At 40.7% G+C, this 17,487-nt stretch overlaps 1 protein-coding gene across 1 annotated transcript; it reads right to left on the bottom strand.

Annotated features, from left to right (window-relative positions):
* Positions 1-1,890: 1,890 nt before the first annotated feature.
* On the bottom strand, positions 1,891-15,925 carry RASGEF1B (RasGEF domain family member 1B). The gene is made up of 13 exons (XM_068187655.1): positions 15,743-15,925; positions 14,162-14,284; positions 13,243-13,380; positions 10,438-10,653; positions 10,267-10,341; positions 8,902-8,997; positions 8,220-8,322; positions 7,418-7,497; positions 6,938-7,033; positions 5,444-5,539; positions 4,077-4,200; positions 3,370-3,442; positions 1,891-2,555 (listed from the first exon to the last, which is right to left on the bottom strand). The coding sequence occupies exons 1-13, from the start codon at positions 15,917-15,919 to the stop codon at positions 2,531-2,533; spliced, it is 1,422 nt and encodes a 473-aa protein (XP_068043756.1). The 5' UTR covers positions 15,920-15,925; the 3' UTR covers positions 1,891-2,530.
* Between the last annotated feature and the right edge of the window lie 1,562 nt (positions 15,926-17,487).

Raw genomic sequence — 17,487 nt, 5'->3', positions numbered from 1 at the left:
TGACATTTTGCCTTCTGGCCTATTTGCCTATTTTAGTGCTAGATCAATTAACAGTTTCAGCTCTGTCAAGAACATCTGTCTGGGAAGGCTTACAAAATACAACACAAATGCAAAATAGCCACGTGGATGTAAAGGTTCCTACTTGTTCTTTTAGACACAACAGCTGTAAATAGGCTCTTGCACTTTTTACATTCATCTCACTACTCTTTTCATGATGACGCCATGAAGATTCTTCCAAACAGCAGAGCAGGGAAATAGCTGGATTGTAAGGACAGGTATTGCTCTTGTGGGCTTAGCCAGACATCTATAGACTTTTGAACAAGTTGGTTCACATGGGTCTATAAGAGGCAGAGTTTTTATCTCTGCACCACAAGGAGAAAGTGCACCACAAAGAAATGTTTGAGCCATTTGTACAGGAGAAATCATTGTTCCCTCTGCCCCCATTAAGCACTGAGCATCTGTCAGCACTGAGCTGGGATTTTCAGTCCTGCCTGAACACTCAGCTTGTAGTTAATGAGTTCTTGTAACTCCTCATTTCTGAGAGTTTGTGATGTTTGCTTTGGGAGCTGCTGGACCATGGAAGAATCAGTCCTTTTCTCTCCCATTTGCTATGGACAGGTGTGAACGGCGCTTTCCACATCAGTGGTTCAACAGCCTGACATAGCTTGGGATGCTCAAAATGAAAGCCCAGCATGGTTTGGCTGCACCAAATGATGGAGCAGAGGGGACAGAGATGGCAAGGCTCTAACATTAAACACTCAGTTAAATAATGGCTGAAGGAGCAGCTCTTCCTCTAGTCAGAGGTTTGGGATTTGCATTCCCCTTTCAAGCACCAGACATAAGCCTTAACAACAGGGGAGGGATGTAGAGGGCAGCATGGGAAAGACCTCACCTGATGAAAGCTGGGAGGCAAGTCTGTGCACAGCAGAAGCAGTTTTCTCCTTTCCAAGAGCTGGCCCCTTCTTCCTCCTTTAACCCAACACAAGGAATGGGAAAGGAGGAGAGGAAACCTCCTCTCTCAGGGCTTGAAGCCCTGGTGAGAAGGGAATTCCTTGTGGAATATGTAACTCAGAGACTTCCAGTACCTTGTTTCAGCAAACAGGCTGTAGTTAAGAACAGTATCCCCATTAACAAAGGCTACCTCAACATGTTACTATGGAATTAAAAATAAAAATATATTCCTGAAAAGATACAGACAGAACATAAAAACCACCTCACCTGAAAACTCAGGAGATGCAGTGCAACAAATAAATATATTTATTATTACTTTTTTTTTTAACAACAGCAGCAGAATAATTGCATTTTTTTTTTTTTTTGCCAAGTATGTACTTTGCTCATTGATTTTTGCATTTATGGTCATCTACAGCTACAGCCTAGTTTTGTATTTCTTTTTCAATCCGGTTCTTCCTAGGATAGATAGAGTGACTAAGTATTCAGAGCTACTAAAGACTTATTAGGTGTGTAACACAGTGAACTACTTCACAGTCATAAACATAATCCCTAAAGCAAACACACAGGAAGACTGTTTTGTTCATAGCTGCAGTAGAGAAGCAGCCTCTTTTTTTCTTTTCGGCATCTTGCTGTTTCAGTCAAAGTGGATTGTGTTCTCCACTGTTACCCTTTCAAAAAAAAGCATTTATAAAAATTACTTTATAAAAACATACTCTTATATTTCAACAGTTTTTATGCCAGTTTCTCAATGACTACTCTAGAAAAGTCAGCTTGTTCAACCTAATATAAGAAGGTCAAGTATGGAAAATCAAGAGTAAGAAAACCTCACAGTAGAAATAAGTGTGTCTGTAGCATGTAGTGGTTAGTTGTAAAGAAGTAAAGAAAAGAAAAAACTTCCCTAGAAGTTGTAGAGCTACATAGCTACTATCTTTTTATAGCAGGTGTATTTTCTACCACAGCCTTGATTTTTATTACTTTATACTTTTTAAATAACTTAAAATAATAATGAGTTTGCCTGCCAGCAGCCAACTCAAAAACTCATTGGAAAAAGACAAAATACCCAGCCACCATTACAGTGGTAGGGAGAAATTCTCCTCAGCAGCCAATTTTTGTGTCCAGTCCTTTCCCTTCTTAGCAATCCCAAAGTTCTGGGATATATTCAGCTTATTAGGAATGAGACTCTCCAATGCAGACTTGGGTTTCACTGAAAGGAATGGTGAACATTTCCCCTCTGTAACCTCCTGTGAGTCCTTGTAGCAGCAAGCTGCAGCAAAAGGAAAGGAAAGAATATTCCATCCAGGTGTGAAATGATTCATAGGCAGCATCTGAGATCTTCAAAGGATTCTCAATCAATACTTCAGCCTGATTCCCAGATGAGTGGGCTGTGATTTTATCTCATCTGTCAGATGAGACAAGCTGCCTGTTTGTTCTTGAATCAACTTCTTTCATCTTTGCTGCCACAATATTGCAACTGACTGCACATCTTTCATCACTCTGAGCGCCACTCTGCACAGAAAAATAAACCAAGCCATGGCCCTTGGCAATCCACATAACACAGCAACAGCAGACATGGTGTGCTCTAGACTCTGCCCAGAAGCGCTGACCTGAAAGGCAGAGGGAAATGCAAATGGGTAAAGACAATCATTAGAATGATGTAAGTCTTCTCAGAGTGACTACGATAAGAAAGCTGTGAAACTGAGATTCCAGTTACTACAGGTTTTCATCTTGTCACCCTGTGTAACGTGGAATGTCTGTGCCCTGATGTAACTCTCTTCCTGTCTTCTCCTCAAAATGAGTAGAATCAATCAGATGGAATTGTTACATCCCCCGCCTCAATGGTTCATGTATTCTTCCACAATTAGTAAAATCAAAGAGCTGGTGAGGCTGCATTCTAATAGCAGTAGAAGAAAAACCAAAAATATGACTTTGCTGAATATTTTTCCCCAGCCTGAACTCTAAATTTTTAACTGGTTTCATTAATGCATTTGCCCCAAAGTGATCTTTAAGCAAACCTCAGCCCTGTCTGAAAGGCTGGTGCAGAAAGGGATGCAGAAGTTGTGAAAACATCTGTGTGGAATCCAGAGTGCTCTGCAGAGAACTTGTGAGGAAGTGGGGATTTCTTGGGAATTTAGAAAGTACTTTCTTCCTTCACTGAGTAACACAAGAAATTAAAATACAAAATTACTTATTCTAATTCCCATTTCCTAAGGGAAAGAAGGACCAAGGGGGTTTAAGATAAAGACTGATTGCTCTATTTTTTCCAAGAGTCCGAGAGATTGGGAGGGGGTTTGGGGATTTACAACCATGCTGCATCCCATCTGTTGAAACATGTAACACGCCATTTGGTTTTTACTGCTTGATGCTTGCTCTGTATCCCATTCTATTTATTTATTGATCTGGGTAACCTCTGACACAAACCTTAGTGTCTTCCATCTGTCCTTTTCAATGTGGTTCTCAGGACCTTCACTTTCATAGGAAGCCAAGTAAAGTGCTGCAATCAGAAGCAAATACATTATGTTAGGCCTACCGGCATTTTAAAATTTGCTCTCCCTGCAAAGCAGACTGAGTTAAATGAAGCAGGCATGTATTATCCATCCCTCAGTTAAGGGCTTCAGAATCCCATTAGGAAGTATAGCATTGCTTATAATTGCACCCAGACAATGCTAACAAACTGTGCAGGAGAACAAAGACTACCCTGAGGGGGGGAAAAGCAACCAGCAGAAACTCAAAAGCACGAGGAGAAGAAAGCACTCAAGAGAAAATAAAATGAGCCCAGGGACATGGTGCTTTGTAAGTAGTCAGTGAAGTCCCTATTTTCTTCCTTAAGCAGCACCCTTTAGTGCAAAGCATCCTGAAAGTCCACATAAATATACTTCATGTGACATTTACAGGAACCACATCAATCTAATTCATTCTATTTCAGGACCAATGTTGATTCCCACAGACTATATGCACATAAAAGAAAAATCTTCTCTGTTATTTGTAAGGGAGGAACATTTTTCACTTGCCAGACAGAGATGTCCTCAGGACAGTCTTTCCTTACTTTGAGGGAGCCACAAATTATCACAGAAGGAGATTGAGCAGTAGCCAGTGACACTATCCCTGCAGAAGTCCAGAGTACTTACCATCATCACTGAAGACTGGGACAGAGAGCAAGTACTGCAGAATCTTCCAATCCCTTTCAAAAGGGCACTCCACTTGCTTCCATGTCATAAATTCACTGACTTGTTTTGCCAATTCCCAAAATTTCTGTCAGAATACAAAGCAGAAGAGGTGCTATATATTGAACAGCATTACTTACCCTGAACATTTTTTTAAAAAGAGGGAGAGATCTTGGTTTGGAGACCAAGGCTTTGATTGTCCCTGGCTTTTAAGATAGAATTGAGCATGATGTGACTCAACAACTCAGCTCCTAAATTTTGTGTTCGTGTTTCAAGCTATGGTAACTTCCCACTCCTTCACCTTGTTAAAAATTGCTGTTGTGAATACAAATATAGTAGATCATGAAGTGCACTAAATTTTTCTTTCAGTGAGCTGGTAACACTCCTTATGCCCAAATTTTAACTTCATTGATGCTTATGCTTTTTGTTTTGCAATTAAATACATAGTGATTTTCACATCAGATGCTTAATACTGACATTTCAAAATCCAGATGTTTCCTGTCAGCAAATATGAAATGGTCTATTTTCTTGCTGGAAATGTATGCCAAAAATAAACACTCCCCATGTAGTGTGCTGATGCCATTAACTGATAAACTCTTTCAATAAAGTTTAACATGCCACAAGTGCACATGGATTCCTTGAGCAAAAGGGCATTGCACAGCCTAGTTTTAGAGCCTTTAGGCCTAAAACCTAAAGGTTTTAGGTAGGCCTATGACTACAACTGAAATGTACTGCACTTTTGTGTGAATGACCCAGGCTTCTTGAAAACTTAAAGTACCAGGGAACAAATCACTGGGTAACTCACCCTGTGCTAGATAACAAGCATGAAATCAAAGGCAGAAAAACTACTGGAAGACAAGAGAGTCAAAACTCCCTCGCTGCTGCTCTATCACATATTTCTTCAGAGACAATCTGGGACTCACATGCATGAAAATGCTGCCTATGTATCTTGATAAAGGAGGAACTTGCTTTTTATGTGAGGAATTGAAAGATAAAACCCTAAAATACAATTTGAACATTTTGTCATTAATTATAACAAACCTGTGAATTGAAATGTTGAGATGAATTTGAGCACTGGGAAGAAGTTCTGACTTTCTTTTTCCCCCCACTAAAAAAACTGGGAATATTTAAAGTTTCTATAAACACTCCACGTTCGATAAAACTGCTTTTTCCTGACTACCTCCCAGCTCCCCTGAGCAATAACAGATATACTCAAATTCCAGTCTATGTTTGCTCTCCCATAATCCAGGGGAAATTGGACTGTGATCTGCTGCAGTTTTCTGTTAAAGGGGCTGACCCTGCATTTAAACCCCATTCAGTGCTCTACTTACCTCAAAATTGACATGACCATTGGGAAGGCGATTGGCACAGCCCTCATTGAGGAAGTAAATATCTTTGATCAAGAGGCTGAAGAAAGGTATCACAATCTAGAGAGAGAGCAGCATTATTATCAGTCTGGTCCTGAATCAAGACACAATGGTCTACAGAGAAAAATGAAAGGAAGTCAGGTAATACAAAAGGTAAGCACAATACAGAAGGACTAAGGATTCTACAACTTTACACAAAAACTGTGCATTCACTACATTTTAAAAAACAAGTCTCTCCACAAAGTCCTCCATTTCTATGTCATGTCCTTCTTGTTTTCATTTTTTCCTTCTTCCTTGCAGATTCTAGAAGATAAATGGTCAGAGGCACCTACTTCTTACATGTAATTCCTGCAGGGTATCTTGTAGTGTAGCTTTCCCTCTTGACAGGACTTGCTTGGTAAACAAGGGGAGATGCACACTGAATCACAGAAGGGAATATTGGGGTAGCAGCAGAAAGGGTTTTCGAGCTACAATTCCCTGAGCTCATGCAAGTCATGGAACCTTGGTACTGACTGGCTTAAAATTAAACATTTCCTGCCAAATGGACAAAGTATCTTCTTTGGAGAATGCTGGAGAATTTTATTTCTTAAAATGGTTCTATTTTAATTTTCATCCTATGGAAATTTTCACAACTACACATTCTTGTTACAACTGGGGATTAAACAAATACCACTTATTTTCATGGAACACTTCACTGCACCATATTTCAATATCTCTAAGTTCTTTCTTTGAAATATTAAAAGTGTCTTCTCTCTAAAAAGAAGTAAGCCTCTTACATTTAAACTGCTGGTACACTGAATGATATGTGAACAGAGCCTTAGGACTCAGAAAGACATTCAATGTATAACAACAGTATAGGTCAGCAGACTGCACATCTGATTTGCTTCATCTGCCTGGTAGTTTATTCCATGAACTCCAAGATCACGTTTATTCAACACAGCATGAAGTCCTAATAAGGAGTTGATGAGCAACTGCTTCCAAGTGGAGAGCAGTTAGGAAGCTATTTGATTCCTTTCCACAAGAACTAACACTGAGATTCTGCATCTAAAGACTATATACAGGAAGGGAATGCCACAGCTCTGTCTGGATTTGAGGTTTAGAATACCTTTTATGAGTAAGTTTTGAAGCCTTTCCACCTTAAGCCATGAATTACTGAAAGTTTAGCAGAGGCAGCAGCTCTCATGTCAGTCCTTAGCCTTTTTGTTTGTGGTATAGGTTTGTGAGATAGAGGTGTCTGTCAAACAGAAACGAGCTGAGGCAACATCCTTCTTTTACTTAAAAATCAAAGTGATCATTTAATGTTTGGACTTTCAGTCAGCACCAAACTGATCTGGCAACTTTTTATAAACCCACCAGGGGTAGAGTTGCTGAGAATCAGAATTCCAGGATAAAGGTTTACTGTGCAACATAACAAGCACATTTCCCTTTTGCCCACTGCCAAGTCATTTGCAAACACACCTTCTCTCTGTTGCTGTGAGCTGTCAGGGACCTCTGAGCGGCTCCACGCAGAGCAGTTCGGTAATTATAAAAATTGCTGGAAGGGTCCATCTGATGCTGCAAGTCATGAAAAGATGCAAATAATGAGGTACACACAATCCTTTTTCAACTGAGCGACTCTTAAATAGGAAAAGGTCTTCTGAACAGCCCCACAAATGCAGCTTTGTCGAGGACTGCGGTATCTCTCTGTCTGTTAATTTGATCTGAAGAGAACCTTATTTTTAAAAATCTCCATTCAGCACAACAAGGGACCCAATATATTCTCCTGGACAAATCACGAACTCATATAGTGCTGCACCTGCATGACCTTTGACAAAGGCCAGCTGGACAAAATCCATTAAGAGCACAAATATACTAAATGAAATGTCATAATGAAGCCAAACTCACATTTTTGAGCAGTTAAAAGTAACATGCTCCTGTCCAAATATTAGCCAAACTTACCTCAAGAATATCAAATTTGGCTGTCTTCACTTTTGCCCAGGTTTTCTTTAATCTAGACACAGGACTCATGTTCATGCCAGCTTGATATAGAAGAAAGAGATTGTTGGAGTATTTAAAAAGAAAAAAAATCTTTCAGGTAGTTTGGACCAGTAAGTATTTAGAAAGCAAAGAATCTATTACCAACAAGTAACAAGTATTTTCAATGAAGCTACTCAAGAAATCAGAGTCACTGTTTTCTTCAAATTCCAAAATAACCTTGGAAACAAAATCTTCATCCCTTACAGAATGAAAGCTCTAAAAAAATGCTATAACATTATTTAGTGTGCTTTTGATAAAACATATATGTACAACAGAAAAGTTCAAATGAGTGTTCTGAACACCATCTCTCACATAATTCATTGAAAACTACACCTAGCTATGAAGTTTTCATATTTCATATGAAAAAAAATATTCCCAGTATTTTCCTACCAGATATAAAGAGGTATGGAGTTTTTAAACCACTAGGATGTGACAGAAACTATGGAAGACGTTTCAATGCTCCATATTACAGGCAAAGTTACTATTCCTATTTTGCACTGAAGTTGGCTTAAAAAAGTGGGGATTGAGGTCTCTGAAGAGTTGCAAAGAAAACTTTGGTTTATACCAACTTTATAGTACGCATATAGCAATACAACAGTGTTGAGCAACTTCACTCTGCTGACCAAGCTCAGCAGTAGATTTCTGTGTGAAGCACCCTGCTTCCTTTATCCAGATGTAAACAGGGATAAAATAATATCTCAGTATCTCAATATCTCATACTTACAAATAATAGCCATTAAGGAATTGAAGTTGCCAATGTTAAAACATTCCCGTGCCACATCGATGAAATATTCTATCACTCTTGCTCTGTGCTTCTTCTTCACAGGCTGCAAGAGATGCATTTGTAGGGTTATGCTCAGCAGGAAACAGCACTCAGACACATCCCCAAAGAAATAAGACCCCTGTTAAAAGTCTCTTCCATATGTACCAAAGCTTCACACTATCCTTTACATGTAGAAGTTACACTATTGTGTTCAAAAGCATTCAGGACAGCAAGGACAAACCAGATCCCAGGCAGGCAAAGAGCAAGGAACACAGGAAAAGAGGCTCTGCCAAGAAGGAGGATATGAAGAACAGCAGAGCAGAGTAGAGGTTCAGCCAGAGGAGAGAATGTGCCTCAATTCACAAGGGCCTTCCAGAGAAGAGAAAAGCAGGCCACACATGCTCGTGTACCAAGAAGGGCTAACCCAGAATAAATCATCACTGTCACACGAACAAGGCTGAGGCACCAGTATAATGCTAAAAAAACTGAACTTATTTCCTCTTCAGACGTGCTCTGACTGCATCCAAATGTCAACAATTACAGAACCAAGCGAATGAAAAGTCCAAAAGGCACCAAACTTGAAAAAGCTTCAGAGTTTTAGATAACTAAACAAGACCTTTCAGCACAAAAAGTCCTGGCTCACCATACAGATTTCTGTTGCAACCAAGTAACTGAGCCTGTTAAACCACTCCACATAGGCTTCAAGATTCCGAGTCGTCTTTCGATCTCCGTAGCAGCTCTACAGACAGAAATAAAATAGCAACTTTAGCACAATTTTTATATTTTCCCTGGGAGATCTTCTGGCTTTCTGCCTTGCCATCCCCAAACATTGTCAAGTAACCAGGAATAACTCAAATTACCCAAAGTGACAAAAAGCTTAGAGGGAAAACAGCAGTGGTAGTATTCAAGCATGTGTAACTTCCTTCTGAGCTGTCAGCCCAGTAAAGCACTAGAGCAGGCACAAGGAATGCTTTAAGTCCTACTGGGATTCTTTAAGGACCTAGGACAGACTTATGCAAACAATCAGGGATAAATATCTGCATGAAGCTCCCTTGAATATGCACACTGTTTCAGTCCTTACTCCTGTCCCTCTGCTAGAGTAGATAAAACACTAGGCTCTCTGCAAGTGCAGCAGGAAAACAGAGGTCAGGCACATTATGTTTGGCTGTTAGACATACTGCATCCTAAGTTTGGGAGATCAGCTCTTCCATTTCGATGGGATTATCCCTTTCCTGAGCAGTGCTATGCTGTATCATCTTGGAATCATTCCCACACCACATCTCAGGGTTGCCTAAAAAGGGGTAGACAGCAGTTTCAGTGATCTCTATCTGGAAAAACAATTTCAGAGACCATCTGACTGATCATCAAATTGTAAACCTGTGTCATTCTATTCTGTTTGTCAGTTTAGAGTTAATTGAAGTTTTAACAGACTGACTCTGTCACAGTTTATTTACAGAGGTTAAGTCATCTTGAAAAACATAAAACATTAAGTAATTTTGAAAGCAGCACTCAAAGAGATGACAACTCCATCATGGCTGGTTAAAATCTCACATAGATCTAGAGCCCTCTGTGCTCATTTTTGTTATGTCTATTTGCTCTACCTGCAAATTCCCCCATGTGCCACTTGGCTGCAAAGAGTTCAGTTTACTAAAAAGGAAGAACAGATGTCGAAAACGAATAATGCAGAAGGCAAAGTTAAACTCAACTTCTTCCAGCTGTAGGCTGCATAAATGACCTGGGGAAAACATTCACAGGATTAAATTCTCCCTTAGCTTAAGTCAGAAAACTCAGGAACTGTGTTAATTTAAGTGAATTTGTTGGCTGAGTTCTCAAGCTTCAGGAGTTGTACTCCAGAAAGAAAAATAAACACATTAACAAAATGTTTAATGGGAATTTTAAAGCTTGTTTTCTACTGGTCCTCATTTATTGCTGGACCTCACTTCTAGCTTATGGTGCACCTGATGGTAAATGATGCATTTCAGTGCTGCTCCAGATCTGCTCCCATTACCTTGGCATTATTCAGAGGATCCTTCTGCACGAACGCCTGGATAAATTCTTCTGGTCCAATATAATTGAGTCTCTCCTAAACAAAGCACAGAAGCCAAGTCATATCCCCTGTTAACCTTCACTTCAAAAAGAGGGGAAGGATGAAGTCATCCCTGGGAGCATAACAACTCACAAGCTCTATGTGTGTCAGCTGCTGAGCTAACACATAGGGATCATTGCAGATTGTGATTATATCCCTCTGGATGGACTGGGGCTTGGTCTTTAGGAGCGTGAGGCGATCTGTGGATGTGGTGGCATCAATTTTTGCAAGCACTTCCTCGTACTGGGTAACCGCGGCCAGCTTCCGAATCAGGTTCTGGAGGAGCTGCTGCACGTTCTTCCGGTACATCTGTTTTAACATTAAACAATCAGAAAACACTTCCAAAATGTGAGAAAACAGCATTAAAGTCTGCGTGTCACTGCAACAGACAGATGCTGATACCTGTCAGATACCTTGTTGTCAAGTTAAGTTCTATTATGTGAATTTGTAATATTAGCATTTCATCAGACCAAAAGGAATCCAGCTGAGGGTTTAAGCAGTGATTGTCTCACAGGCTCAGTATTGACCCAGTTAGCTCAAATAAAAGATGTGTTCAATCCACTCCCTGAAAGGTACCAACCACCACTGGAGGAAATACAAGAAATGAAAATACTCCATCTTCTCCTGCTTAAGACCACAGAAAAAAACAAATACATGGCCATTCAGTGATAAACAAAGGGCCTGCTTCTCTCTGCAGCAAATCACGACCAGTTTCACCAAAGTGAGAGCTCAAACTTGCAGTGAATCTGAGGAAAAGGAGAAGATAATAAAACCATCTCTCTCTTATTTCACCTTTGCAGGCCTTTCCACGTAGATTTAAGTTACCAGGAGTGACAATTTAAAGTAGGAGCAAAACTCAGCTCTTAAGTAGATAGATCTCTGTAACCAAGGTGGCTACTCTTCCAGATTCTACATATCATCCTAAAGCCATTAAAGCAAAACCTAAGTGGCTTCAAAAAGGATCATCCAAAAAGTATTGTCTGCACACTATAGTATGATCAGAGCAAGGCAGCAATATCCTTTGTTCTGATGAATTTGTCCTTTTCTCTAAAGATTTTTCCAAATATGTTGTTTTAAAGGAGCGATATGTTAGTGTGGTGAGAGATTTTGGTTGTACTCTTACTACCAGATCTTACAAGAACAGGAGTACAATAATTCAGGAAGTGGAATAAGAAGCTATAAGTAGAACTGTAGTGAACAGGAGTAGGAAACGGCTTCTTTTGTATCCTTTAAGGTAATGACTCACAAAAATCCAAGTGACCTGTAGAAAAGCAAGGTCAAGGAAGTTGACGTTTACTGTTCCAAGCAGTTCACAATAAAACAAGTCAATTTACTGTAGTGCTTGCTTTAACTTTGTCTTTCTAAAGGAAACATCAAAGTCAAAAAACCCTCAAAGCTATAGCTAGAAAGAATTTATAGTTCCCTCAGTACGATTGGTCCCTTTGCACAGTTTCTAGCAGCTCTGTACATCTGCCTTTCCTTTCAATAGACAATTTCACTCTTTAAGCTGTCTGTAATGCCAGAAACTTCACTGCAGACAACCCTTCCCTCTTCTCATTTCATTCTTCCTTCCACCAACTCAACTTCCTCCAGGCTAAGTAGTTTTTTCTTTTTGCGCTAGTAAGTATTTTTCAAGTGGGTGTGAGCCCTCAATCGTAACTACTTTGTCTGGAACTCAACTTCAATTTCCTACCTTGCTATGAAGAGTATCTAGAAACAAAGCAACCTGGCACCCCTGGAGTGAGGGCACACCTCTTGCCTCTTCCCAGTCCAAAGCTCCCTGGAGCTATCCTGCAACCTTCAACTTGCACATCAAATTATGTCTTTTTAATGTGTATTTCATACCACATTTCACTCTCTTGTCCCATCTTCATCTGTCTCTCCCCACTTTGACATCAAAATGCATTTCAGCTTCTAAGTTCATTTTAGGTTTGTTCTTTTCCATGTTTGTGTACAGCCTCTCAAAGCCCTTCTAGGCCTCTGGCAGCAGCACTCTTAGTTTCTCTGAGTCCAGCTTACCTCCATGCCTGTTAATGTGCTGTTTGCTGCCTCATCCATACCATTACTTAAAAGCTTATACAAGCAACACTGGTCCCTGAGGAACACTGGAAACACAATGCCATTTAGCAATTGCTATTCGTGTTTATAGTTCTTCCAAATGCCACCGCAGTGTCTTTTGCAATTGCAGTATTTTGCCAGCTACCCAGGATTTACTTACTGAAACCTTGTTAATTCTCTTCCACTAAGTAAATATAACCCTTGGCTTTTGGCCGAGTTTATTTCAGTACTTAAAAGACAAGCATTAAAATATTTCATAATACCCATGTGGAACTTCCATCTGAAAAGTGGGATTTTGGATTTTGAAAAAGGTCAGGTGATTTCCTTGTGTCCTCCATCCACAGGAAGGAATAGGACAGACTTCCTCTAAGTTGATACTTTAAGCTCAAGACAATTCTTCCTGGTCTACTCCTCTTTTGGAAATTTCTCCCCAAACCTGCTATAACTTTTCCATTGACCTACAGGTCAAAGGCCCAATTCCAACACATCTTACTCAAGAAATTACCAGCACTGATAGGGATTTCTCAGCTATTGTCCTAGCCAGTTTCTTCCAAGTAAAATGATAAATACTAACATCCACCACATTGTGCCTGTCTGCACAAAATGGGTTTATGTTATGGGCTTAGAGCTGGAGAGAACCTTGCCCATGCTTTGGAGAAGATCTGCTTATGATGTGTGGTTTCATCCTAGGCTTAGGTACCAGACAGAACTTTTTGCCTGCCAGCACCTTGATAATAAGTTTTCCTAAGCACCCAGAGCCACACCATGTTATTAACAGCAATATCAAAGCAGTAATAGGAACACCATTTTACCCAGTAACTTTGTGTGCAGATAACTTACCTCATCCCCACTGGCTATTCTTTGTGCCAGCTCCTTTAAGTTCCTCATCATTCTTTCATCTCGGAAATCATAAGGAAAAGTCTCTGTCCACTCAGTCAACAACTGCAGGATTTTTGGTGCAATTTTCTGGGTCCAGTTCTATTTGGAAACAGTAGTGAGGAATGTTACATGTAACAGCAATGCAGGAAATATCTAGCTCAAAGGAAACAGAATTCTGCTCTGCAAGATACTGTAGACCATAAGGGTATGAATGTTAGGTAAATTCTAATCTTAACTTCATTCAGCATTGGATTATAGGCCAGAGTCAATAGCCATGGAAGCCAATGAAGAGATTCTCATTGGCTTAGATGACCTAGAAATTAGGCCTCAGGTGGGTGGAAATGATTCCCCTCATTACCAGGAGTGCCTCAGCTCAAGGCATTGATTAGTGTTTCCATAACTTATGACTAGCCCTCAACAAAGAAAGTTGTACATTTCAGTTGTACCATGACCTATGCGTGCACTACACCTTATAGGGAAAAACCTGTAAACACACAGAGAAGGGCTAGTGAGGAGATGTGGTGGTCAGAGGCTGCCTTGGGCAGAGTGACCACAAAATGATTTTTGATTCTCGGTGAAGTAAGGACGAGGATCAACAAAACCTCTGCCTTAGACTTTCAGAGGGCAGATTTTGGTCTGTTCAGGATCCTCTTTCACAGATTCTCTCGATAAAACAAACAATGCAGCAGAAGCAGCAGCCCTCATAGAAGACAGGTTGAGCAGTGTGGAAATTCCCCATGACTCTCAGTGAATAAAGGGTCAAATTCTAAATGCTTGCATCAGGTTTTCAGTCTGTTCTATCCCACTGAGGACCCTCTTGAATAGGAGCATTTTGGTTTGGGCAGGGACCTGGGAGCTCCCTGAGAGTGTGGGATCTTACCTTGTCCAGGCCAGGCTCACTGAGTCTCTGCTGCTCAGTGCAGAGGTGGCAGACTTTGGCCATGAGCTCGTACGGGTGCATGAAGAGGCGGGAGCTGAGAAGGAAGGTGAAGATGTATGTCCTCTGTGAACAAGAGGAATACAGAGAAAGACATAAATTACCAGCATTTTTTATATTTTCTCGAAATGCCTTCCTGAAAAATCTGCTCCTTGTTTACTATCTGCAGAAGAAAACTCTACATGTGGCTGTGCCAAAAGCAATTACAAAAGAGGTAAGCATTTAATTTAACACTTATCATTGCTCTAGAACCAGTACTATAAGTTTGTGCTCGAGCCAAGTTATGCAAGATTAAACCAAAACAAGGCAGGGCAAAGGTGGTTTAGCTCTCCTATTGCACACAGCCTTATTGCAAGCTCATTACCTGAAATTACTCAGAATGAAATTTCAACTCAGTTTCTCCTGCTCTACAGTAAACTTTTGTCTCCTGAGTGAAAGTGGAGGGAACTACATAGCTTAATTTTACAGAATAAAAATCAGTAACTGATTCTGAGGTTACAATAGACGCTCCTTATTTTGCTTTGATTTTCCATATATCATGATTTGAACTCATTGTGAGAAGGATATTCAGAATATCCATTCCACTTTCCACTTTGCCAGTAGTTAAGTGTCTATGGCACCCAGTCTACAAAGACTCTACAATGTTCTGGCTCTAGAAACTTGGAATAAATCATCATGTTTGACCAACCAGTGTCTATATTGCTACATATTTGAAGTTTACACTAAGCATTAATGGATAAGCACTAGCTTAAGTACAGTTCTGTGTTGCTGTTAATTCTGACCCAAGTTAAAAACGATCCTGTCTCAGAAATATGAAAAGATCTATGACAGTAACAGAAACTGAACATAAGCACAGTTATGTCTTCAGCAGGAGTGTGTCGACAAGTAGAGCTGCAGTTTCATCATTCATCAGTTATCCACAACTGCTCTTTCCTGCCACCTTTTGATACCATTATTTTTTATCTTCTTTTCTAAGAATTACAGAAAATGTCTCAATGTGTGGATGCTCCTACAGAGGTAAAAATTCTCATATGACAAACCTCCTGTTGTCACATCCAGCCTCTGCTGACCCTAAATAGTGTGGTACTAGTTCAACATTTTGGTTGCTTATTGCAAGTACACATCAACCTCAGATGTACTATGGGAAATACGCATTAAAAACCACTTGGTTTTGCAATAAATACTTTCATTCTGTCATAAAAGTGGTCATGCCTTTCTCTTCAGCTTGCCTGGCAGCATTTTTGAGGGTCAATGGTATACATGATCCATCGAGCAATAAGCCAGTCTAGGTGTGTGCTTTATAAATGAGTCACCAGGGCTGCTCACCTCACAACAGGAGTAATAAAGAATTAGACTTCCTAGGTTGGGTGAGTTACTGCAGGATGCACTCAGGTATAGCACATGTTATCACTGCTGGTTGGCCACCTGAACCCCTTCCTTAGCCAAGGATGTGACACATTCTGCTCTTGCTACTCCTGTTTCCCTTTAGGAGACACATCAGGCCTGGCCATACAGTTAACTTACATCGGGATAGTAATCCACATTGGGTACTAAGTGCTGGATCAGAGCTTCCAGAGACCCCGACAGGAGATTGTTGTCATGGTAATAGAGCCCTCCACAGCTGTCTTCTTTTGTCTGATACAGGTTCCTGTTGTAGCTGCTGCTGTCAAACATCGCTGCAAAGGGAGGTGTCTGTGGCATCTTGCCCTGAGGAGGCACACAAAAGAGATAAGGGATAATTCAGGGAAGGTACAATGTAAGGGGTTTTCTATCTTCCAGAGATAATACAGCACTAGAAAAAAAACTCAGCGTCATGCCATGGGTTACCTGCACACACTTGTACTGTTTTCAAGCCTGTGCAGACTCCACATGAAAGGTCAAACATAGGCTTTCACCACTGCCTGTCACAGATGCAAGGTGCTTCTCTTAAATCTTGCTGTTTCTTTATTAAATGACAGATAAGATGTCCAGGCTAAGAGTTAGAAGGAAGTACAAAAATCCTAACAGGCTTTGGGAACTCAGACTTTCTATAAAGCTTTTGGGGATGTGGCATAATGTTCACTTTGGTCAAATCCTGAAAGTAGCTCCCTAAGAGCAGCACTCTGAAGGGGAAGAATGTTCAGGCTGTCCCAGGCTGACACACCCCCCCATGCCAGTGCAGAAGGAGAGAGACTGAAGTGAAGCCCCAAAAAGGTTACGTGAGAGGACAATCTCCTTTATGCAACACGACAGCCATGTAACTGCAATCCCAAACCTCCCATTTCCTAACTCCACCCTGGTAAATTGGTGCTTGGTTTTCCCAATAACACTGTGACAGGCGTGACCCAGGCTAAAGCCTGATGCTTCAGTGCATCAGCCTCCACCTACTCTCTGAGTGGCTCTAAAGAAATTTGGAAAAACTTGCCTGGGCATAGCTGCTTACCACTGTTGTCCAAGCTCACCAATGATATAAAAGATGAGACTTGTTAAACCTTCTCCCAAAATTCTGTGAAAATGTGAAAAAATCCAGCCCTGTGCTTCACAGCTTTAGGAAAAATAAAGCAATTACTCATCAGTCTGCATCTTAGTGCCTGTGGAATCAAAATGTCTTTCCAAGGAAAGATCAGTCAGTGCTGCAAGCTGTTTAGTCACTCAGAGCAGTGGGTGGGCAGCAAGGGGGCCATGACCCCTTGAAGAAGAGCTCAGAAGAGCTCTACCAGAAGAGTTCTTCCAGCAATGCAATATCTGAAAAGGCCAAAAGATAAAATCTCTCTGATTGCTTGAGTGTTGAGTTATAAACTCCTTCCTTCTCCCTCCTTCCCTGCTCTCTGGGAGTAGCAGTTCTTGTCAGTTTAAGGAACTTAGGTTTTATAACCTCGATGGGAAGCTAAGTTTGTGCCCAGTTTTAACCACAAACATGCCGGTGTTAACTCTACTGCAGCAGTTATGATGGGCATACAGGGAGAGACAGATAAACTGCAAAAGGGGATGGCACTTTGTTTCCAACCCTCCCCACAACTTCAAGGCAAGGGAGATCAAACTGAGAGGACAATATCCACAGGCTGCTGTGCTCATGTGTCGACATGTGCATGAGAAAAGCATTTATGCCTCTGAGCCATCATTGTAAGAACAGATGCTGTTTCTTTTCTCTCCATTGTATCAAATCCTATTCGGGAAAAGGCTCTTTAAAGCCACAGATCTCAGTGAACACCATCCTGTGAAGGCACCCCATTTTGAGAACAACTACTGATGTGACAGCCTGGAGATAAATAGAGTGCTGCCATCTGTGT

Source organism: Anomalospiza imberbis, chromosome 4, assembly GCF_031753505.1.
Source record: "Anomalospiza imberbis isolate Cuckoo-Finch-1a 21T00152 chromosome 4, ASM3175350v1, whole genome shotgun sequence".
Lineage (NCBI taxonomy): Eukaryota > Metazoa > Chordata > Aves > Passeriformes > Viduidae > Anomalospiza > Anomalospiza imberbis.
The sequence above is the reverse complement of the archived record's forward strand: the minus strand, read 5'-3'. Positions and strand labels throughout refer to the sequence as shown.

Excerpts from the sequence above, each read along its gene's own strand:
- RASGEF1B (XM_068187655.1), bottom strand. The coding sequence starts at position 15,919 with ATGCCACAGACACCTCCCTTTGCAGCGATGTTTGACAGCAGCAGCTAC. Across the intron at positions 7,034-7,417 it reads CCAAATTTGATATTCTTGAG|CATCAGATGGACCCTTCCAG; the intron begins GTAAGTTTGGCT and ends CATGACTTGCAG. Across the intron at positions 5,540-6,937 it reads CTCACAGCAACAGAGAGAAG|ATTGTGATACCTTTCTTCAG; the intron begins GTGTGTTTGCAA and ends CTCTCTCTCTAG.